This window comes from Antennarius striatus, chromosome 9 (genome assembly GCF_040054535.1).
Source record: "Antennarius striatus isolate MH-2024 chromosome 9, ASM4005453v1, whole genome shotgun sequence".
Classification (NCBI taxonomy): domain Eukaryota; kingdom Metazoa; phylum Chordata; class Actinopteri; order Lophiiformes; family Antennariidae; genus Antennarius; species Antennarius striatus.
The window spans coordinates 8,650,357-8,674,280 of NC_090784.1; the positions used below are offsets into that span (position 1 = coordinate 8,650,357).

At 39.1% G+C, this 23,924-nt stretch overlaps 2 protein-coding genes across 4 annotated transcripts in view; one reads left to right on the top strand and one right to left on the bottom strand.

Moving 5' to 3' along the window:
- Positions 1 to 6,195: 6,195 nt before the first annotated feature.
- Positions 6,196 to 12,854, top strand: zgc:110410 (uncharacterized protein LOC553618 homolog). The gene is made up of 11 exons (XM_068323003.1): positions 6,196 to 6,293; positions 7,209 to 7,324; positions 7,644 to 7,812; positions 8,047 to 8,125; positions 8,568 to 8,621; positions 8,939 to 9,029; positions 9,143 to 9,180; positions 9,742 to 9,829; positions 11,487 to 11,576; positions 12,132 to 12,179; positions 12,695 to 12,854. The coding sequence occupies exons 2-11, from the start codon at positions 7,229 to 7,231 to the stop codon at positions 12,845 to 12,847; spliced, it is 906 nt and encodes a 301-aa protein (XP_068179104.1). The 5' UTR covers positions 6,196 to 6,293; positions 7,209 to 7,228; the 3' UTR covers positions 12,848 to 12,854.
- Positions 12,855 to 15,201: 2,347 nt separating this feature from the next.
- The window catches only part of LOC137601018 (ankyrin repeat and IBR domain-containing protein 1-like), a 41,686-nt gene continuing 32,963 nt past the window's right edge, over positions 15,202 to 23,924 (bottom strand). For all 3 annotated transcript variants that reach the window (XM_068322998.1, XM_068322999.1, XM_068323000.1), the window contains exons 14-20: positions 23,816 to 23,882; positions 23,058 to 23,203; positions 22,799 to 22,977; positions 22,587 to 22,638; positions 19,220 to 19,331; positions 17,254 to 17,297; positions 15,202 to 16,127 (exon numbers count right to left, since the gene is read on the bottom strand). In XM_068322998.1, coding sequence (XP_068179099.1) covers positions 15,210 to 16,127; positions 17,254 to 17,297; positions 19,220 to 19,331; positions 22,587 to 22,638; positions 22,799 to 22,977; positions 23,058 to 23,203; positions 23,816 to 23,882 — 1,518 coding nt within the window. In that variant the 3' untranslated portion in view covers positions 15,202 to 15,209. The remainder of the gene's footprint in view (positions 16,128 to 17,253; positions 17,298 to 19,219; positions 19,332 to 22,586; positions 22,639 to 22,798; positions 22,978 to 23,057; positions 23,204 to 23,815; positions 23,883 to 23,924) is intronic.

Consider the following 23,924-nt stretch of genomic DNA (forward strand, 5'->3'; position numbering starts at 1 on the left):
TATTTTATATACTTTACTCAAATATTTTAGGAGATTAGTAATTCATACAACCCATCCCATGTAAAGGCTGAGTGTTATCATGATTTTCTGCAGCAGGAATACATGAGAACGAACAAACTTTTCCATGATGACACTTGCTTTTAATTCTCAGGGATTTCACTGAGCTCCAGCCTATATCTGACCTGGCAGCATGTGCCTAGCCTGTCAGACACCACTGGAGCTTTGAAGAGACTTTCCCTCAATCCTTTCATGACATCATGACACTCCACTTTAAATCAACTCCAACTGCAACCCAAAACCTAGCATCCTAACAATGACCAGACAAGAGTCGAAATGTGTTCACAGCCATCTGGGAAGTAAGATCAGAAGGCTATAGATTGTAATCAACCAGCTTACCTTTGCAATGACAGAATACTTTATAAACTTTTCTGTTGCTAAGTAGAGTGTGGCCATGCTTGCTATAATTTTAATGACCTAATGAGTCACTTATTCCATCAAGTATTTCTGGAGATAATGTACCTTTTCCCCACGGGCAATGAGTATTTTTGTTGTGGCCTTCACATATATATGAGATATGTATTCTGTGTGTGTATGTGTGTGTGCGTGCGTGCGTGTGTGTGTGTGAGTGTATCATGGTAAACATCTTACCAAATGAGATAGCTGATAGCTTGTGAAACTAGCCCTCTGTTTAAATAATGAGATAAATTAATCCATTATAACGAAAAATCATCCCCTGGTGATAATGAGATAATTCAACTTGTCATCTCCTGGTCATAATATTAAAAAGTAATTGCAAATAAATTCCATTTTTATCTTTTGTATATTTGGACAGAGATAAGAAATGGGGCAATATAATGACAGGCTTGTTAATTTAAATCAGCAGCGAAAAAAATATGACTAAAACATGGTGTCTTAACTGAATTAATTAATTTAATTCAGCTATTTTGATGGCTCCTGATTTTAACAAAAACAAATTTCAGTAATTTACAATGTAGTCAAGTGAAATGTCAACATTGGATTCTTTTAAAAACATATGAAGGAATAGAAAGCCAATAATACCAGAATTGATGTTAATCTTTTCACTCCTTCATTTCATTTCATTTATTCATTCAGAACCCACAGAAATGGGGAGAACAAACAAACTGAATTGAAAGGCCCCAGGTGGAACTGAACCACTCCTTCTTGCTGTGAGGCAACAGCAACACTCACTGCACCAAGTCACTCCCTGTTTGAAACAAGGCATCAAAGTCCAAGTAATCATATATTAATAAAAATCAATAGAATTGATGAGCTTTTCTCATTCTACTTTCAGTTGAGTATCTGTCAAACGGGCTTGCATTTGTCACATTTTGATTTATTCATGCATTCATTCATTTTCTTGAAGACGAGACAATCAATAATCTTCTCGTCTTTAGCTGCAAATCCAAATCACGGTCATGTGTTCATGCTACAGGTGAGAGGTGGGGAACACCCTGGATAAATCACCCGTGTTTTGAAAGGCCACATAGAGAGACAGACAACCAGTCAATCTCCCACTCGCACCTATGGTCAATTTAGGGTGACCAATTCACCCTAAGTTGGTCACCGTTTTGTTTTCTCCCATTATTTGGTGGTGAGAGGAAAAAAAAATGTTTTGTCTGTGTAGGTTCTCAGTTATTCAGGTCATAGTTATCTAAAGCTGTTTAAATCAAACCACTGGACTTTTAAGAAAGTTTCTTGAAGAAGCCTTCAGTTCAGAACTGAAGAAGCCTCTTGGATGAGAGGCGAAACATCTCCAAGAAAGTTTCTTAAAGTCCAGAGGATTGATTTAAAAAGCTTTGGATGGAGTAAACAAAACATTTCTGCTAGTTTGCTGATGACATAAAGTTGTGCTGGTTTTTAGAGTAACACAAAATAATTTTTTCATAGTTGTTTTTACTTTAAGCTATAAACTACATCCTCTGTGGAGACTGGATCTGTGAGATCGTTTCATAGATTCAATGTGATTTCAGTCCATTTCTTAACTTACATACAATACGATTATGTCAAAGGAAAGCTGTTACAGGACTGCAAATGAAATTAATTATGACACTGGACTATTTCAATGTATGTGGGTCAGGTATGTCTGTAACACAGTAGTGGTAGTTAATTCACTGCTCATTGAATAATTAGAGACAAGTTTCTTGTAGATTACTGGCAATGAAATAACAGAGTGCCACTAGCAGATCGGGCTAATGTGAACTCTGACTCTAATAAGAATAAATGTGTCTGCATATTTGTGCTCTGTGCTACAGAACAGTCATATATTAAATCAGCCATTGATAAAAGTCCTTCCTTCACTTAATTATGTAAGCTGAGTCAGACTGAGTGAACTGTGCCTTTTATAATACATTCAATACAAATGAGGCATTCTTAAAAAGTCATGCAACATTTACTTGGTGCTCTCAATGTCTCAGTGTTGTATCACTATTGTGGAGTAGATGGTTTGCTGTCCGATTATATTGTCCGATTATATTTTGTTTGATAATTAATGAAACAGAGTTTATTTCCAGTTGTACAGGTATGTTGCAGTACAGGTTTATTGGAATTATTCTGTCTTGCCAAGTCATCTAGAAAAATGTGAAGAAAGAAAAAACTAAGCAAAGACAGCACACAGTAAATTAATAAAAAAAAATCTATAAAACACATTTTCTTAATTTAGAACAAGAATTCTGAATGTCAATTTCTGCAAAAAGAACACACACAGAGAGGAATCAAACCCAGAATCTTCTTGCAATGAGGCAACAGCACCCTTGTGCCACTGTGCCACCCAGGATGCCAATTGTGGTAAATGTTGAATTACTCAAACAATATGTTCACAAAATTTGTTCAAAGAAAAGCTTAATTGTTGAAACAATATGTTAAATAACAATCTGTTGGATAAAATATGTTAAAATATGTTGAACAAAATATTAAATTACTGAAAGAATATTCCAGCGTCACACACCTGGACTAGCAGCTAATTTTAAATAGAATATAGTGCAGTCTTTCTCATTATTTTTAATAACCCCTGCAGTTCTACTGTACTGTGAGCTATTGTCCAACTCTCCTATCAACCATACGTCCTGCTGATATTCCACATTAGCAGCTTTTGGAGGGCCGTAAATTAGAAATGAAGAGGTATCTATTGACACGGACCTCCAGCCCTATACCAGGGCTCTCTGAGGCCCCACACACACCACTATTTCAAATTCTCCAAATTACTCCTGCCACAGCAGCAGGGCAGGAGTGATTCACAACTGCATGGAGGGGAAAGACAGACTCGCATAGTGGTTACATCTCAAGCCCCACAGAGTGATCTGCCTGTCTATCCATCCATCCATCCATCCATCCATCCATCCATCCATCCATCCATCCATCCACCCACCCACCCACCCACCCACCCACCCACCCACCCACCCACCCACCCACCTATCTATCTATCTATCTATCTATCTATCTATCTATCTATCTATCTATCTATCTATCTATCTATCTATCTATCTATCTATCTATCTATCTATCTATCTATCTATCTATCTATCTATCTATCTATCTATCTATCTATCTATCTATCTATTTCTTTGGGCCAAAAGGATGATGGGAAATGGACCTGACCCACAGTGGAGACTTCTATACAAACCTCCCCTCAAGAAAAAAACAGCCGACCTCCAGTGGAGGATTTTACATGGTGCCATCGGTTCCAATGCTTTTATCTCTGTTTTTAACCCTGCGGTGTCCACCCAGTGTCCCTTCTGTCCACTTCGTGAGACAGTCTTTCATGCTTTCAGTGAGTGTGGGAGACTTGCAGTGCTCTTCACTCTTCTAACGAATGTTTTTAATTTGTTCAGTGAAAATTTTAGTATCAGGAAATTCATCTATGGTGCTGGGTACAATAAATCGAATCAAAGAAAGTGGCAGCTTTTAAATTTTTATCTCTGGAGAGGCAAAACTCGCAATTTATGTGACCAGGAACAGGAGAATTGAAAACAATACTGTTCAAGAAGCAGCTACTGGTTTTTGCTGTAACATCAGATGTCGCTTAAAACTAGAATTTGGTTTCCATATAATGACAAAAGACCTGAATAACTTTAGGAACATCTGGTGTTACAAAAATGTCCTATGCACTTTAGTTGATGACCACCTCACTTTTGCAAACTTCCTGTTATAATGCACTAATTTTTATATTGTATTTCCTTTCGTTTATTGGTCTTTAGTGTTTTTGAGTGTTTTGTGTTTTTGAAGTTTCATCTAATGAAAAATTGTAAAATGTTCTAAATGTTCTGAATGTGATTGAAGTTTTTTTGCACAAAACCTTATTCTTCTTCTGAAGCACTTTAGTGCTTTCATCTAATGTAAAATTGTAAAACGTTTGAATGTGATTAAAGTATTTTTGCAAAAATCCAAAAATATTTCTTTCTTTCTTTCTTTCTTTCTTTCTTTCTTTTTGTCTTTCTTTTTACAGATTTTGTGTGAATGCGATAATTTTGTAATTTGTTTTTGGGAATAAAATTGCTTTTCAAAATCCATCCTTCTTTCATTTGTTCTTTCTTTCTTTTCCCACTCTCATCTCTTCCCAGAATAAATTTCATGCTCGTTATTTTTTTCATTTCATTCTTCAATTTATCTTCTTTTAATCCCATTGTCCTTATTCTCCTCCAACTTTTTGTTCATCTTATGTACACTTCTTCCATCCTTCGTTTCTGTCATTTTGCCTTGATTTCTTGCCTCCTTCAATCTTTCCATCCTTGCCTTTTGTGTTCTTTCTCTCTCTCATCCCTCCATCACCCCTTGTGTCATGGACACAGCTCTGTGCTTGGTGGCTGTGGCATCATCCGATGCAGCTGTTTGGACCGAATGGGACGTGTGTTAACTGCAGCCTGGTCTCCAGACTGACTGGTGAGTAAACACAGGCAGGGTTTCAACTGCCTGCTCAAATGTGACTTTATTTGTTGCCTCGCACATTCAAATCTGACTGATATCCCATGAAGAGGGGTAAGGGAGCTCATCAGATTTGAGCAGGCCGTGTAAATCCAGTTTGTGTTGATTTACACACCAATCAGCAGCAAACAGATTGAGAACTATTTTTTACAAATTATCTTTCTGTCCCTTTTAATATAGTCCTTGACTTTCTTTGTCTGTTTTAGATATTGCTGTCCATACAGGATCTCAACTGGGTAACCAGTGGTTCTCTATGTTTTACCGTATTTGAACAGAAATTTTTTTTAAAAGAATCACGTGATCCATAAAAATGAGATAAATTAAAATGAAGAGTCAGCCACAGAGGTACCTGGATAATTATGGTGCTCCTGGGTTGGTAAAGAAGTTGCAAAAACATAAGAGGAGGAGACACTACCAAGTCATTACAATTAACAGAAGAAGCATGGGAGACTAGTGCCCCCCAGTGTTTGCTTGCTGTGGAGGATGATTAGTTTTCACTGCAAACTCACCTTGCATATTTTTTTAACACCGTGTGCACTGATGCAGTGATTTTTGAAATTACTTTCTGACATGAAACATCACCTTTAACTGCTGATGCAACCAATTCTAAATCATTTATGTGTATCTTCTGCAGATTCATTGTCTTCTGAGTAAAAACCCAGACAGAACTGTCAAGAGTTTGCACATATTGAGCAGGAGGCATGAGGTCTGCTGGTTGTTCAGTTCTGGCATGAAAAAGGTTGACATTCTATGAGGACATTACTTACATTCTTGAATAAAGTCCTCACTTCAAAAAGGGAACTGTGCTGACCTCCATTACTTTAATCACAGAGTACAGTATGTCATTCTCTATTCTTCCCAGCTGTGACTCAGAACCATAATCTCTTCATGTGGGCTGGACTGATGACATTAATTTCACTTCCTCTCTGGATAGTTTCCACTGCTAGATTGCTGTCAATGTTTAACAAAGGTGAAACAGGCAGACCATTGTGTGGCATTTTCTTTTGGTGCAGAAAGACTTCTTCTGATACACTGCATACTAATGATAATAATTACAAGGATTTTTTTTCAGTGTTTTTTGAGCGCATTTATTGTTCCTAATCTGAATAAGCAGTGGCAACAGAAAAATCCAAAGATGTCATTTACTTCATTGTGGTTTAATGATATAACTTTATTTCAACTTTTTTTTAAAAAAATCCCTATGAACTAGGGAAGAAGGATGCATCCTGACTCCTCTGAGTCAAAGTCCTTTTGTCCGTGGAAACCAGCTGATAGGAAGTAGACTTTGCCCTGAGTAGTAACAGAAGAAGAGCAGCGGTGCAGCAGAGCAGTCTATTCCTGGCAGTGACGAACAGGTAAAACAGTAGAATGGATTAAAAGTTGAATTAACTAGTTTATACGAATACAACTCAGTAAATCAATCGACCAGACATGTGTTGAAGATTTGACAAACACAAGATACTTTTGCCAATGTTTCATTTGTATGTTCTTGGGAGTGATATAAGTGCCAGTGTTGCGATGTAAGTGAACAGAAATGTAGCGTCATTTAAATATCTGAATAAATTAACAATTATATTATACTACATTGTAACATTATATATTATACTTATTATTATATTTCACTACCTTGAAGCGGGGCAAACTCAGTTGAGTAGGAACCATAGGTCATTATTTGTTAGTGGGTTGTTAGTGATACATTATGATTTATTAATGCCATGAGTTCTTAGTAATGACTCATGAGTCTACTGTTATTTATTAATCTCTATGTGGGATGGATGTTGCTTTAATTGTGTATACCGTGTCAACTAACTAGTCGGATGCATTTCTTTACTGCAGTTCTACATCATAAAGAATTGGTGTACGCTCATTTGTTTCATAATGACTCTCTGCTTTAAAGGGATTTTCTTACTCTCATGCCTCCACTATATGTAAAACACAATCTCTGGGTTTACTGCCTGGTTGTCTCTTTTGATTACCACTGAATTTCCTCTGAGATCAACTAACCACAACCTATTTAGCCATTAAATATACATGCAGTTGTAGTTGATGGGGGCTTACGGCCATAATTGTTGATGTTAGTCATGAATGGCTGTTGTTGTTTGTTTAATGCATCATTCTCTAATTGCCCATCTATTTGTTCCACAGTGACATTACCCCCTTTGCCATAATAACATCACTGATTAAAGTGCTGATGCTGCTCAAAAGGAAAAATTTGACCTCAACTTAACCTGTGGTTGTGACTTTTCTCCTCTGTTTTGGTGCCTCAAAAGACCGGACAAGTTTTTGTGTAATGGACCAGAGTCAAAGCAGCAGCAATGGTGGTTATGGACCTAACCCCCCTCCGTACAATCCTCAGGACTATGTACACAACCCTTATGCAAATCAGGTTTGGAGTGACGGTATCCTATTATGTTGTTTTCTCAAGTCAAAGTAGGGAAGAGGGTTGTTTTTTTTCTTGTATGTATATCTTGGAATTAATGACAATTTATATTAGTCAAACTAGTGCAATACCCTTTAAACATCAAAGCAATCTTAAAACACCGTCTGCAATGACTGGATGCTGTACTGTATATGATCTGCTGAAAATAGGTGATAGGTTTTCTTTTAACACCCTTTCAACAAAAAAAAATGCTCATAAATTGTTCTGTTTTGTTCAGAATTTGAATTTTGTGCTTGAATTACCTGTGTTGTCTTGGATGAACCAGATGGGGAAAGGGGACATCGCGGTGGTCTCTCCACCAGGCACCTATAATAACCCATTCGTCCCTGGACAAATGACAGCGGCTGAAGGAAGCCAGCAGTACGGTCAAGCGCCACCGAACTACTCTGTCGGCTTAGAGGAGTGCGGCTTCAGTGACGCGGTCATACGAAGAGGTGAGGCCTAGAAGGATGAGGAGCTGGCAGTGTAGAAAATAATAGAGGCTTGAATTTCCCTGCTTTACTTCCTACACAACAGAAATCTTTTAAAATTAGAGAAAGATGTGAAAGAGACAATTAAAATTTTATGCAGCATTAATGAGTCTGCTGCTGCCTGCCTACTGCATTTAAAGGGGTTGCTGCCTCAACATTCTTCTGTCTGTATTTTCTTGTGTTATGCTTTCTCAACAGCTTTCATAAGGAAGGTGTACTTAACCTTGATGATTCAGCTGCTGGTGACTGTTGGGATCATCTGTGCTTTTCTGTACTGGTGAGGCTCCTTCACACAACGAATCGCTTTCCAAAAAAGACAGCTGTGTCATGAACCGATCCAGTTGTGCATTATAGAGTAGCCTGTCAGTGAGGAATATCACACTAAGGCACAAGGATCATATCTGTCCACACAAAAATTGTGAGCGAGCCAACCTCTGCTGAATTTTCATAATTGTGTCAAGTAAGACACAATGGTAGAAATTAAATGGAACCTATCACATGTAACATTTTTTTCATCCTGTATTTTGAAAGCCTAATGTGTTTTGCATAATGGATGTGATAGAACATTGCCGGAGTATTTTCTGTTCACAGGTTGTGTGCAGCTCCCACATTTGTGATGCCTTGTCCTCTGTTAATATTTAATAAAATCATTCTGCTGATTTTGTCTCCTCTATTAAAACACTCTCTTCACTCTTTCTACCTTTTTCTCCAAACAACAGGGAAACTCTGAGGGAATGGACGTGGGACAACTACTGGTTCTCTTATGCCATGATGTAAGCTTTAAAAAACATTTAGTGTCTTATCTTCCTTTCTGGACTTACTGTCTAGATGCTGTGAACTGTTCATCTTTCAACCGGTTTGACCACATTCAGAGCTCCTGGTGGTGAGTTCAACAAATCTCTTGAAAATGCAAGGAAGTAAATCACCAGTTGTCACCCCAGTCTGAATGTCAATCCAACAACCTGGCAGCGATAGTGTGGATAAATAATGCATTTAGTGAATTCAAATGCATTGAACTGAATGATGTTTTCCCCATTTCCCCTCTGTTTATTTGCTATTTATGACACTTTCTGTATTCTTTATCAAATAGAGGGGCAGCAGTGGTGCTCATCTTGGTCTTGTCCTGCTGTGACAACCTCCGCCGTCGAGTCCCCCTCAATTTCATCGCCCTGGGCCTGTTTGTGAGTAGACGCAGTGCCAGTCAGGCATCAAATTGAACCTCCACCTCACCTGCTTTATTTCACAGGTTTTCGGTCATTTATTTACTTTTCATTTGTCTCTCCCTCTGTCTCAGACTGTAGTAGAGGGCCTGATGCTGGGGTCTGTGACAGTGTGAGTGTTTGCTTCCCAGGATGAATCCCCACCCGATACCGACTCATTTACACAATAATAACTGCATTCGATCCACATCTGATTGGAGTGTTGGAGACCTGCAATGAAGCCATCAATCCTGATAAGATGCTATCATTGCCGGTTCAGTAAATTAAAAAGGAGTTTTCGTCTGGAAATAAATCAGATACATTTTTTAAGCTGCCTCTGTAGCAGGAGAAGGCTTCATTTAAAAGTTGACTATCAATAATGTGTTTAAATGATCACATCCATAAGATCTTACCGTAGTTGAAGCTATATTGTAATATGTATGAAATTCAAGCAGTGATCAGATTATGAAATTGCTCATCCAATGCGGGTCCCTGCTATCTACTGCAATTTAGACACAAAATACAGACTATTAAATGAAAGAGAGAAATTCCTTATAATAAAGTCATGTTTCACTTTAGGAGACAACACAACCCTCCTTTTTTAAGCCCACACCTTGCCTGCTGACTGGCTACACATGATGCTGTGTGGTGCACCTCCCTCTGCTGCTCATATGTTTGATAATTCTGTCTGCAGGAACTTTAATGCTGAGGCAGTTTTGTGGGCTGTTGGGGCAACTGCACTGGTTTCTTTCGCTTTGACTCTTTTTGCTATGCAGTCAAAGGTAAGATCTGTCACACACTCTGAACTCAGTTTTCTGTGCATCCAAAAGTGAAATTTCATAAGCTGCTGTGACTTTCCTATTCAGTCGCTGCTAAATGTCCAGACACAGAGCTGTGTTTGCAGTGCAGTCAAAGGAAAAGTGGTAAACTGAGCTGATGGCTTTCTGTTGCGGCATAACTTTAAAACTGCTGCTCGCTAAAATGTTTGTAAAGATCAGCACATATATCTATCAGTTGATTCAATTTGTCAGATGGTGGGAAAGAAGTAAACCTCAGGTCTTCCTTTTTGCTGTATGATTCTCATACCATACATGCTGAGTTCATGAATGACCCTTAGCCTTTTATCCTCTTCCTTTTGTCTCTTTCTTTTCATCAGGAGCTCTCTAATCATGTGAGATTAATATTTGAAAGGGATGAATACATGTTCTAGCCTCAGTACATCCTTTCACGGACTTGAGACACTATCTCTCAGTGATGTATCTTGCTTATATAAAGTAGCTTATTGGTATTCAGAATTTGAAAGTGTTTCTTAGTTAGAGCTAATGTACACTATCATCGGGACCTTTCTGAGAATCACTACTAGTTCAGCATGCTAATGAAATGCTCATATTATTCATAGTAAAACTAATCATACAGACGGTAGAAAAAAAATGAGGTAGGCCAAAAGTGCAGTCAGATTCCCTGTGGATTGAAATTTATTTTGTCACTTGTTGCATTATATGAGATATTACTACAACTCTGATTGGCTAAACTAGCAAGCAGGTGTCTAATGGTTACCCTCAGAACATAAATGCTCTTCACTCATTAATCTGTGAAACAAACACAGACGCTTTATGTTGAAAGAACCTGTGTATTGATGGGAGAACACCTAGACTACAATCACCGCAGGCAAAATTGGTCAGATGTATTTTTGTTCTGCACCACTATTTTGTTAATTCTGATAATGATGTGCCCCACGAGTTCTTTCTCTGTTACTCAGCACTCTGTTTGTTGACAATGCCAAGTCATGGTTCATATCTGTTCATAGTGATGTCAAATCCATCTTGAATACAAAGATTAATGTGAGCAGTTGAGACAAAAGGATCAGATTAAAGGAGACCCAAAAAAAGTCAGAACTGTGTCACTTTCAGCCGCAGTGTGAAGGTAGCTTTCTGGTTTTTGGTTTATATTTTTCATGACACTTCATTCATCTCTCAGACATCAGCATCTCTCTTGCTCTTCAGTTTTATGTTGTATGCTCAGCTTTTTTTGTCTTTGTCTTCGTGATATAAATCTCATACAGACTGCCTTGGAGATTTAGCGCATCGCTCCTGAGTCGATCAGTGTTAGTAATTCTCCTGTAGCAACTGCAATTTTTTTTGTGTCTGCCTAAAAGGGCAGGCAGGCTAAAAGGCCACATCTCCTTCCCTCCTCTGTGCCTGTGTTGCAGTTTGTTGATTAATTATCCAGTATCATTAGATCCAGAACTCTGTGTGTGTGTGTGCTTGTGTGTGTGAGTTGAACTTGAACGACTCAATCATTTAATGATCTGCAGCACCTCCCAATGCACCTGCAATGCAGACGACCTTGTGTGCCCTGGCTTTATGGCACTGACGAGTGTAAATGTTCTCAAATGCTCATCAGTTTCTCTCCCTCTCTCTCTTCCATCCCCTTATTTAGTGGGACTTCACTCTACTGAGTGGGAGCCTGTGGGTGTTTGGCTGGACCCTCTTGTCCTTTGGACTGCTTGCCGTGATTCTTCGATCACAGGTAGATGAAGTCGCCATGGTGACAATTGTGTGAAGTATGAACATGTTGGGTGTGAAATGCTGTGGTGTGCAGTTACTAACAGGCAGCGCATACACCCTCATAGTTTTTGTCTCTAGGATGTAGTGGGACTGACCTGACCACTGAGCATGCCCATTCAGAGCTTTCAGGAGTTGCAGGTTTCAGATGGTATTCACTTGAATATGCAACAGTATTTACTCTGACAGCTGTTAGCATTTTAGCCTTAAGCAGGGGGGAAAAAAAACAACCCTGCTGCCTTTGAGTGTTCTGTGTGCTCCTGCTATCGTGTTTACCATACAGAGTAACAAGAATTGAAAAAGGGATGAGAGCGTGCTCAGTTTTTCAGCTACTATTTTAAAGCCTGAGGCTGAGTTATTGTAGCTGCAGGTGCATCGTTCCAAGATCTGACACCGTCTTCTTTTAGATAGTTAAATGCTATTTGGGGAAAATCCTGCAACCACTTGTGGAAGGAACGATCACAAAAGAGCATGGTAAATAATGAGTCTGTTAATATTCTATGTCCGATTCTTTCAACAGTATCTTTACATTGCCTATGCCTGCCTGGGAACCCTCCTGTTTTCTTTAGTAAGTACACTGAAACTTTAATGACAGAACATGGTTTTCTGCGATACATTTCGAATCGATAACACACTAAAAACGACCTTTTAAAATGAAAGAAACAATCGCTAAGGGAAGCTTAATGTCAAGACCCAGGACTGGGCAGCCTCTCTCCGGTGTTTGTCACAGTAGTTAGTGTTAAAAGAGAAACTCTAATGTCTTTGTGCCCTTTAATTTCAATTATGCACCTCTTAACAGCAGGAAGCTTCACTTTCCCAATCACCTCTCTGCTTGCCTTTGGCTTAACAGCAAATATTGTGACCCATCACGTCACCTGGTGGAACAACTTGGCTGCACAGACTGTCAGTAGCAAGTCACAACGTTTCAGCCGCACAACTCTGGCTGCATGTTTTAAATTCTCTGTTCCTCTGCATTTCCTCTGCAGATCAGCTCTCCTTACTGTCTTTCTGCCTCTTTCATCACATGAACATGCCGCCTTCACACATCTGTGGGTTTAACATCCTATCTCTGCCTCTCTGCAGTATTTGGTGTTTGATACCCAGCTTATCTTGGGTGGAAAACACAGGAAGCATGAAGTTTCTCCAGAGGAATACATTTTTGCTGCTCTCAACCTCTACTTGGACATTGTCACCCTGTTCCTCCTTCTGCTGCAGTTAATTGGACTGTGTCGCTAACACGGAACTTCCATGTGCCCCAAAGTCAACACTGAAACTCTTCCAACACAATACTGGATTTACTGGAAACTGGATTTACTACCTATAATTAATGTAATGTGTTGCAACTTAACTTGCTCTTAGAAGACCTAATTGTATCACCTGTCTTGTACTTTATTTTTCAAAGCTAGATTGTAATAAACGACATGGGTCGACATTAGCACTCCCATAAAATCAGGCGGTTGATTTGAAGTGTCCTCTAATAAATGTTTGATCACAACAGAGAACTCACACATTAAAACCCAACACATGGTTTATTGGCATCACACATCAAACATTTTCATATAAAGAGGGAATGTATCAAGTATAGACTATGAAAGTGCAAAAAGCATTTCAAGGATTAGTTGCTATACAATAACAAAATGAGTTACAAAATGCTGTTATGTTATTGTTAAAATAAATTCAAAGGAAGTACAAATTTCATTTTATCTAACCTTTTCATGCACACCATATTGATACACAAGGGCAGCATGTTATCTCCTGTTTAGCCCACATATGATACACAAGTTCCATCAAGCATATGGCACTCAGTATTCTTCAGGTTTATTGTGGTTCTATATGCGAGAAACAAAAGCTAATTTCAGATTTTAGTCTGAAATATGATTAAGTTGAAAGGTAAAACACTGATTAATGTGATTTCATAAAGGTTACTAAAATAAATTTTATTTAACTGATCAGATGTATTTCAAATACAGTAAATACCTACTTTATATTGCAACTTTCCTCCATTTAGTATCTTCCGTTAAGGTAAATGATACACATACAGTAGGTCAATTCATTCCTAAGTCAATACAGTGATTTTAGTTTCTACGAAACTGCTTAACCAGTCAGAGCAAGAAACCCCTCTGCACAAAAAAAAGAGAGAAATAAATATTTGGGGAAAATATTTGAAACTAACTACTTCTGATTAACCCAAATCAAAATATCAGTATCATCTTTTTACACACTGTTGCTAGATCCAACAAAAAGCTTCATGCTACAAAACTGATAAAAAACAAAATCAAGAGTTCTTGTTTGCACGCTATAAGGTCGATGACAGCAATAACAGGTAATAAGTGGTTTGTTTACACTGTAAATACCGTGGAAAAATTAGCACTCAAATGTGTGAAAAAATAATTCAATAACCGTGATTGACATAAAGGCACTGTATCTCTAACTGTATAGAAAACCTTTTCACAGACATGGACTCCCCGTATGTTTGGGATGCAACACACATTCATTGATTCTCCATGTATTTACCCTGCAGTCTGGGACATGTTTGGAGCTCTAAGAATGCTTTGCTTACACTAACACAGCGACTGGGGCTTGATTATTTAATTCACCAAAGTCTGAATGAGATTACGTGTCTATCTCTTTCACTGGTCTTTCCTGCAGTGTATAAACAAGACTGCCAACTGTCTACTTTTCACGCTCCACATTCTGCTGCTATACTTAAACGTTAATTTAAGCAAGCCACAATGGAATTCAGAGTACAGTGATCTGAATGACACCAAGCAGCTCCTCTGGGTTCGTAAGTACTCAAAATAAGATGATGTTCCCCTTTAAAAGTGAGGATTGAGGCTTTGAAATTAATAAATGTAGTTTACTCAGTTCGGTTTTGAAAGGCTTTTCAGCAGGCCACCAACTTAACATCTGAATGTTTCACATAAACTATAGCGCTACACAACACACTACAGATTTTAGATTTGAAAATATCACTCAGCCAGTATCTGAAATACTAAATATATGGCTCAAGACGTTCACATTTAAGTTTAGCTGAGTCTGAGGCAAAATTTGCTTTGAAGAATCCACTTGGTGACAGCAAATTGTGCTTTTGCTAGTTAGTGTTTGGCACCTATAAAGTAGGCAGATTTGGACAGAAGTTAACCTACTCCCAGCCAGTACCTCAGACTGAATACTGGAGCACAAAATAATCTTCTGCTCATATATACAGTTGGAAAACCCTTCATACACCTGATTAAGACACATACATCAGATATTTACTTCAGCTGGGAAAAAAACACTGAACTACATTAAAGTCTCTCTGTGAAATGATTTCAGAAGAAAAAGTTTTTCATATTTCTATGAGCAGAGTTGTTTTAGGAAAAATTTTCCTTGAAAATTACTGTTACATGTAATTCACCGTCAGTTACTGCTTTCTTTGCAGGAAAACCGGTTGTTTGGGGTTGTTTACGGTGCTAGACTAAGCTAAGACTTTAAATCAATTATTCCTCATGTTCTAATAAATCTATTTCTTTCTGCATACTAGTATCTAGTACACATATGTTCAACCATATTCAATTTGAAATCTATAGTGTTTTAAGCTCCTTCTCATCTTATCACTTCAAACCAAGTGTACTTGGTCCTCCCACTCTGACGAGCTGGTGCTGGGCAGCTGGTCAGATATGGAGTCACACTGCGGTGTGTCGACATGACAGACCTTGGAGCCTTTACGCTCGCCATGGTCTCCACTTGCATCAAGGGAGGCCATGTAAGGTAGTGACATTGGGTCCAGCCCAACTAATTTTAACTGTGTCGGCCTTTCAGTGATGGTGCATTCCTTATCTTCCATGTGACTCAGTCTCTGAGAGCAGAAACTCAAATCTGACATCACAGGTTTCCATTCATCAGGCACAACCCCCCCACCTTTTTCAGTCTCCTGTGGGCAACTAACCCCGCATGCATGAAGTGTGCCGTCTTTTGACTCAGTGTCAGATGTGCTTGAGGGGACCAGGGTGATGTCTTGAGGATTCATGTCATGGAACCAAGCCATGATATTGCCGAGAAGGTTAGCATTTGCTGCTAATGAAGAGGACGAGGACGGATCATGATGGCCACACGCGGGTGAATCTATCATGTCACTAGAGGAGAAGAGGCTGGTCGATAGGCTGCTGCTGCCTGGAGCTACTGGTATTGGCACAGAAGCCTTGTAGGCCTGGTGATGACCGTCACAGTGCTGTGTAGATTTGGGGACACCAGCGGCAGGAGAGTGCTGGCTGCCAATGTTGATGTTACCAAGTCTAGACAAGTTTTCTCCCAGATCCACCAGTTCTGAGCTACTTAGGGAAGCTCTGGGGAGAACCTCAACAACTGGAGTGCTCTGTTCAAGCCTGGAAGGCAGGGAGGTGCCGATAGCCCCAAGTGAGGTTTCACTGGGAGGGACAGCGTGGCCTGACCCACTCCCTGCCATCCCTGAGTCCTGGAGTGATAGCTGAATGGCGAGCAGAATGTTAGGGTCATCGTCATCCAAAGACCCAAGTCCCTAGAGGGAAATACAGAATACATGTGAGTAACATCCTGTATAACTGTTAGCAAGCTAATCCAATACCATCAAGGTACGGCACACCAACGGTTTCACACCTGCCATTTTTTTTTTGTGAACAAATACTTAAAATAACAGCGTATGCATCCTCAAAATGAATGTCATTCATGGACAAAAAAGATGCAATTGCTGCCTTGTTTAGTTGTGAAAGCTGAAAATGAATGCCTACTTCAGCCTATTTCTGTTTAACTTTTCATTGCAGTTTGTATGAATGCAGCATTAGTGATTAACTGAATCTAGGAATGACATGTAGAGTCTCTGCTATAATTGAGACTGTACCTCTCAACTGGTTCAATTATTAAAAAAAAAACGGTTTTAATTTCATTGAACAAGAATGATAACAGAAAGTGTTTGTTGACAATTCATTGTCTCGTGAACACGACGGGACAAAATGAAACAGCACCAGTCATTGACACTAGATGAGATTACTTAATCTTCTTCATTGGGGAGGTAGAACATAAACACATGTGACATAACCCAAAAGATGATTCCCGGACAGAATGAAGCTAGAGGAAATTCTACTGGAGGCCTGCAATCGTTCTGTCATGCAAATCGGTCACCCCACCAGGGCAGTGGACTGCCTCAGGACAGCTTCTGCTCAGCTCAACTTAAATCTGGTAAACAAAACAATTAGTTGAGGTTTTGGGGCTGAAATTATCTTAGTGCGTGTTCAAACTTGTCTGTTGCCAACATTTGGGGGGGGGGGGTTCCATGTCTGGATGTATTGTGGTGTTGACTAAAAACACGAAACACGAACATAAAGAAATGGCTTACAAAAATACCACCTGTTGACAGATGAGGCTCATTGATTGTTTCTAAACAACGTGGAACATCTGAGTTTTTTTATTTATTAATTTAATATGTAAATTTTACAAGATAAAAAAAAACACATTTGGAAAAATTATGCTAAAGGTGACATCATTTATCCATTAATCAACTGAAAAAACAACAACAACCGGGTTATGCAAAAACAGCTACAGTAAAGACAATACAATTATGAAGTTAACAGTTAACGTTAAACTATATTTTTGGAAAATGAAAATAGGCTGAGAGTGCGAACACTCACCATGAGAGGATCTTGTCTATGTCCACCTCCAACATCCTGAGTGTCTTTAAGAAAGAAATACAAAAAAAACCCCACACACTCAGTAAAAAGTACTTTCATTAGACTGAATTGAATGGATAGCACAGTACCCTGTCACACAATGCAGTAACATCAACCTGATAGAGTATGTTCCTTCAGCATTTCCCCCAGATATTCAATATGTGAATTAGGGTTGACCCGGGTACTCGTTTCTGACGAGTACATCCGGTACGGATAAAGCATTTTCGACAAGTACGAGCATGATATGAGTAAAACTCGTCAATACTCGTGCTCATGCTGAAGGAAAATCTTCATTAATTACCTAGTTTTCTCAAGGTCAAGGTCATCATTTCATTTTCATCTCCTTTGCTGCCCAAGTAATGTGTTTTTTGTTTCATCTTTCTATCTGCAACAGTTGCGAAGATATTTGGTGGACTAACGAAAGAACGGAGGAACGCACGGACTAACACCGACAATTACAGTACATCACCGCTTTGAAGCGGGATGTAATTACTGGATCAATGTAGTTAGGTGTGTGTGTGTGTGTGTGTGTGTGTGTGTGTGTGTGTGTGCGCGCGCGTGTGTGTGTATGTGTGTGAGTGTGATCATTTTTTGGCTATTCACAATCAGGTCATTTCAAAACTTCCCAAAAAAAACTACTCAGCAGATTGACTCATGTGAAGTAGTACATGTTAATGATGACCTTTGGAATACAGAGTGAAATTATTCATTTGAGGACCACCACTGATACTCCTAACAATCATTTTTGGGGCAGCTGGATTGTTGAATATTAACAGCACTCACCACACATTACAGAGGTTAGAAGCTGAAGCAACACCAACCACCACCAGACCTGAAGAAGCCCCTTGGATGCGAGGTGAAACGTCTTCAAAGAACTTTCTACAAACCCAGTGCATTGATTGGAACACTTTTGGATCAGCATGACCGTGATGAATGAAAACATTCACAGACAGTGAGCACAGAGCTGATGTGCCTTGCCACCAAGTTCCAGTTTTGTCTCATCTGTCGTAAAGAACATTCTCCCAGAAGCTTTTTGGCTTGGCAATATACATTGTGGGAAATTCCAGTCCTGCTTCGTTTACGATTTACATTCAACAGTGGTGTCCTCCTTGGCCGTCTCCTTTGAAGTCAACTCAAATAACGATGGATAATTGATTGGATTTTTATGCCGCTTTTCTAGATACTCAAAGTGGTTCACAGTGGTTCCATGATTCATTCATTCCTAATTCATAATTGGTGATGGTAGACTACAGCTGCCCTGGGGTAGACTGATGTAAACGGATGGTGTGATCTGACACTGATCAACCTTAACCTTAGAGTTTACCTTTAATTTCTTTGGAGGTTATTCTGGGATCTTTGGTTACCTTTTAAATGTACATATTATCCAGCTATTCAATTTGTCATCACTTTTCATCTTGCAGTCACATCCAGGTAGGTTAGGTCCCGTGGGACTTAAACTTGTGAATAATATGTACAACTGTATTCACAGGAACATCAAGCTGCTTGGAGATGGTATAACCTTTACTTTTAACACAGCTTTCCATAATATTCTATCTAATCTTGGGTAACAATTCTCTTCCCTGCTTTCTGTGGTCCATATTCAGGGTGGTACACACTGTCACCAAAAAGCACAGTGACCACGTGTCACCCTTCAAACTGGCAGACTGACTGAGATTGAAGACACTTCTGATGCTAATAAGAGGACACGCATGAGTTTAGCATCTCCTGATGGTCAAATTACTTTCAATCATTTCTGAGGTACCATCATTTTGTTGAACCACAACTCAAAAACAATGTCACTTGCAAGTTATTTCAGTGACTATTGTGGGTGTTCTTTCAGTAACCAAGGGGTACCAACAATTTTGTCCTCGTGTGGAAAAAAGAAATCAGGAGTGGGTCTTATACTTTTTCAGGTTCACTGCAGTACCTGAAGTGGTGTCGCTGGGGTCATCAGGGTCAGGTGTGTTGCTACGGAGACTAGACATATCGCCCCGCCTCCGCTGCCTATGTCTCCGTCTGTATTGGAACTCTGCGTACTCCTAAAAACAATGACAAAAACACAATTTATAAAAAACACCCACAGCAATCAACAATGAATAAAATTTTAACAAACATTATGAAAGAACATAAAAACTATTATTTATACATACATGTTTGCAAATCCATAAATATCAGAATTTCTGATGATTCTGTCTATGAATTTTAAGAGTGATATCAATGACCAGGGCTCGAAAATTAACTTTTTTTCTTGGTAGCACTGGTGCTCCCAAATTTAGAAGTTAGTAGCACCAGCAAAGACTTTGGGAGCACCTACCCAAAAGCAAGGCAGTGACGGAGCGATAGAGACCGCTCCGTCCATCTCCGTTCCGCGCCTCTCTCCCCGCCCAGGAGAGCAGCCGCAGTTGCGCTCTCATTGTTTCCTGGCAGGACCACAGGAGCACGGTCTCACAAAAAAAGGCGCGCCAGATTTTTTTCCCTAGTTGCACCAAATATATTTAATAGTCGCACTGATAAAAAATTTGGGCGCATATGCGACCAAAATGGGCGCAATTTTGAGCCCTGATGACAGACATATACGGAAAGGTTACTTCAATGACATGATGGCATTGGAAAATGAGAGTTGTACTACAGGTCGTGTTCATCGCGTCTCAAATTTGGAACAATACCGCATATGAGAATCACATCTTAGTTTGACTTTAAACTGAATACAAATGTCTACTTTGTAAAACAGCATTAACAAAATCGTTACTTCATGCAGTGGCTGCAGAACAACATGAGAAATGTTAAATGCATTCAATGTGCTCATAAATGTCTGCAAAATTCAAAATTCATTTACCATTCAATCATCTCATGCATTTGCCAAAGTCACTGATGGCCATTCATGTAATTACAAGCTCAACACCCAAAGTCTGCCTTTCGTGCTTTCATTCTCAAAATAGCATACGATGAAGTGATCTGCAGACATTGAAAGAATGATGGAGCAGACCATCTGCAGCTGTGAGAAAGACATTTAATTATGGGACAAACATGTAAGCCTACAGAATGGGTCCATGTTATCATCTGGTGACAACATTCTCGCTGAACTTCATTAATACTGATATCTTCTTCTCCTTTTGGCTTTTCCCTTCAGGGGTCATCACAGCAAATCAGTTGCCTCCATCTAACCCTGTCTTCTGCATCCTCTTCTCTCACACCAACTACCTTCATATCCTCTTTCACGACATTAATTAATCATTAATACTGATATACAAACTCGAAATAAAATGTTGTCAACAACAGAACTGCAGGTTTGAGATTTAAATTCAGATGGAAGAAAAAGGGGAAGAGGGGTGAGATGAGCTTCTCATCTGAGTATTACAATGATAATTAATTCTTTTGAAAAGAGGCCATATCTTTGTAGCTCTCACTTAATGAAATCTTTTCTTGTGGCTTGTATGGTTTATTTGTGATGTGCCTAAACAGGCTTGTGGACGAGATGTTGGTCAGGTTTGTGTATTCTTAAAATTACTGTAATCCCACCTCATTCAACTTCACTTTATGGTAATATTTAGGTTAATTTCTGCAGACTAGTGGAAGAAAAGCAATCAGTTGAGTGGAAATATTTCAATGTCAGTGAATGATGGCAAATAAAGTATGGTGGAAACAATGCTCTGCCTAACTATTGAGAAATGTTATTTGTTTTACTTTCAGTGTGGAAATATGCTGTTGGAAGAATTTCAAAAAACTCAGGAGGTTTAGCATTGACCCAAGATTTGAATATGACTTAAACGAACGTAACACTGAAAGTCAAAAGAGTGATGCAGCTGTTAGACTTTGAGTTTTAAATGCAAAACCTGTGAATTCCAAAACAGCTGCTGACTAAATCACAAAGTAAACTTAGAGCTACTGCGACTTTTGACTTAACACCACTGCTGACTGCATGCATCAACACGTGCAAAAAGAGGATGGCGATCAATAATCCAACATTATGTTGTCGACAGTTTAATGACCGTAAAAGTTAACTACAAGCACCTGTTACTAATGTGCAATGATCAGGCACAACCTGGTAAGGTGTTTGCCAGGATCTGTGCTTTAAATCATTCAAACTGGGTGCACTGGGGACCACTGAACCATCTGGCTTGCTCCAGTGTGCTGAATAATGTGGTGATCTTTGGGTCATCATGGTTTGTAAGCGCTGTTAAACAGCCAAAGTAAAACTAACATCAAAAAGAGTCTCACCAACATACTGGCTTTGTACTGTATGTACTAAAGGGATAGATAGTCCAATCATATAATGATCGTGGTTTAAGTTACTGCAGTGGATTAAACCTGATTAAATGTCACAGGGAGGTAACAGCATTAATTCAGATCAAGTAATTTTCAGTTTGATCAATCACAGTGAACTTATTCATACACAGCCATTAATAAGCACCGTCAACCTCAAACACTGGTGTGACTGTCAGCGAGAGTGGTGACAAAAATGCTGTTTTCATTAACTTGGCTGCGTCCTGCTGTGGTATTATTATCAAATGTATAATACAAACGCCTGCCGGTATTAAATCGTATTTTAAACACTTGGTTTTAGAGTATACAGTGCGCCCTCATGCATTTGCGTATCAACACTCGCGACTTCACCTCATCGCGGATTTTTGGTGGGCAGTCACGTAATACCATACGCGCATTCAATTGGATGACGGCATCCGGAAGTGCACTATGTTCCATGATTCTCGGACTTACGTGAGACACAAAAGTGCTTTAAACAGTCGATAAGAGTGTGGTAAAAGGTAAAATAGATAGAAGGTGGTTTAATATCAGTATGGGGAGAATCATAAACATTTAAATTACCATAAATAATAAGATAAATAGTTTGTGGCTCTATCGTGGAATTCATTAATCGTGTGTGGTTCCTGGAACGAGGGCGCACTGTACTACTGATGTTTGACTTCTATTCTAGAGTGCTCAAATCAAATGAAAATCATTGATTGTTTTCAATCGCTTTACAAAGTTGAAGTGCCATTAAAGTTTTATGGCAATATATTTAATTTTATATTCTGTTCTTCTATGGTAGATAGAAGAAACGATAAATAAATGACAGACAGACAGAACTAGAAACGATTACTGTAATCTGTTCAGAACGATTTCAGAAATGTGAGATTCCAAAAATAAAACTACAGATTTGAGTCAAATTGAATATCAGACTGACTTACAGCCTCCACAGACACAGGCATATTTTACTTAAGCACAAGGCTCAAATAGCACAGCTGACATTTTAACTTAGACGCCATGCTTGAAAATTAATGAAAGCTCACTGTTACCTCTGGTGATGCAAAGCCCAAGTATTCCCAGTCCCACGTTCCACCGGCAAAACTGCAAGTTAGGAAGTGACAGCGAGACTTCATCAGTGTAAGACTGTGATTAACTGGTGACATTTTATCACTAATTACTTACTTATTACCATTTCAAACTGCACTTCTGTTAAACTGCATTCTTAGTTTAAAGACTACACTCATACAAGTCAGTATGCTACCTGCGCCTGGGGGCCTCAGGAGAATCGTTGGGGGCCACTCCCCTGGCTACTGAGGCCAGAAATTCCTGCCTCTTCTGCTGCACCAGACAAGCCGCACGGATAATCTTGTGACGCGGCGTCCGAAGATAAGGTCGGTTGACCTTTTGTGCCAGGTCTTCAGTCACCATCTCCAAATCCGTCTGGGGACAAAAAAAGTGCTGACTGGTGATCATTAACTATGTAAAACTAGAACCTCTTTCTCAATAAGTAGGAATGATACCTGCATGAGTTCATATATCTCTTTCTTTGTGCTCTTTGGCTCCAAAAAGAACCCATAAGGATAAGAGCACTTGAGGATGCGGCGAGTTTTTAGTAGTTCGAGAACCGCATCTTCAATGAAGGTAGTGTCAGGTGGGCCTCCTTGTCCTCCAAGAGAGAAAGAGTTAAATGGATATCTTTTTTTTCCACAAAGTTATTTCCACATAAATTACTGAAGAATCTGTGTGAACCAGTGAATTTTAACAGTATTTGCCTCAAAGGTTACTTCTGTGGTAAAACCACAAGAAAGAAAATATAATACAGTCCATCACAGCCAACTTGAATTTTGGAGAGTTAGACATGTCTGCAACTTTTTTTGTGCAGGATGACAGTCTGACAGAGCCAGACTCATAAACATTAAGTTCCAGCCATTTCCATTACTCAGTCAGCTGGCATTCTGATCTCTATTAGTACTGCCACTATTAGAATCTACTAAAATTCAAACTCAGTGTTGTGTATCAGAACAACATTTAGATAAAGTAAGTTGGCTGCATTGCCTGTTTAGAAGGAGACAGAGCTTATTCAGAAAGCTTTCTCCTATCTTACGTGACTGTTGAATATTTACAAAATCAGACCTTTCACTGTTGTTATTATATTATTAAAAACCTTTGTGTTTTTCTCCCTACTGCCCAATTCCAAAAGCCTAATAATGGAGGAAGAAATTAAGATGTGTCTGATTGTGTAATAAAGACTGACAATTATGGTAATCTGCACACTCACTTTCACTCAGGGCTCGACTGAGCTGCTCCATCTTCTCTTTGGCTGTTTTTAACAAACGCTGCTCCAGCTATTGTCAGGAAGACAGAAGCTGTTAAGATTTACTGTAAAG

Coding starts and splice junctions, on each gene's coding strand:
- zgc:110410 (XM_068323003.1), top strand. CDS start 7,229: ATGGACCAGAGTCAAAGCAGCAGCAATGGTGGTTATGGACCTAACCCC. Junction 7,813..8,046: donor TGACGCGGTCATACGAAGAG/GTGAGGCCTAGA, acceptor CTTTCTCAACAG/CTTTCATAAGGAAGGTGTAC. Junction 9,030..9,142: donor TCATCGCCCTGGGCCTGTTT/GTGAGTAGACGC, acceptor CCTCTGTCTCAG/ACTGTAGTAGAGGGCCTGAT.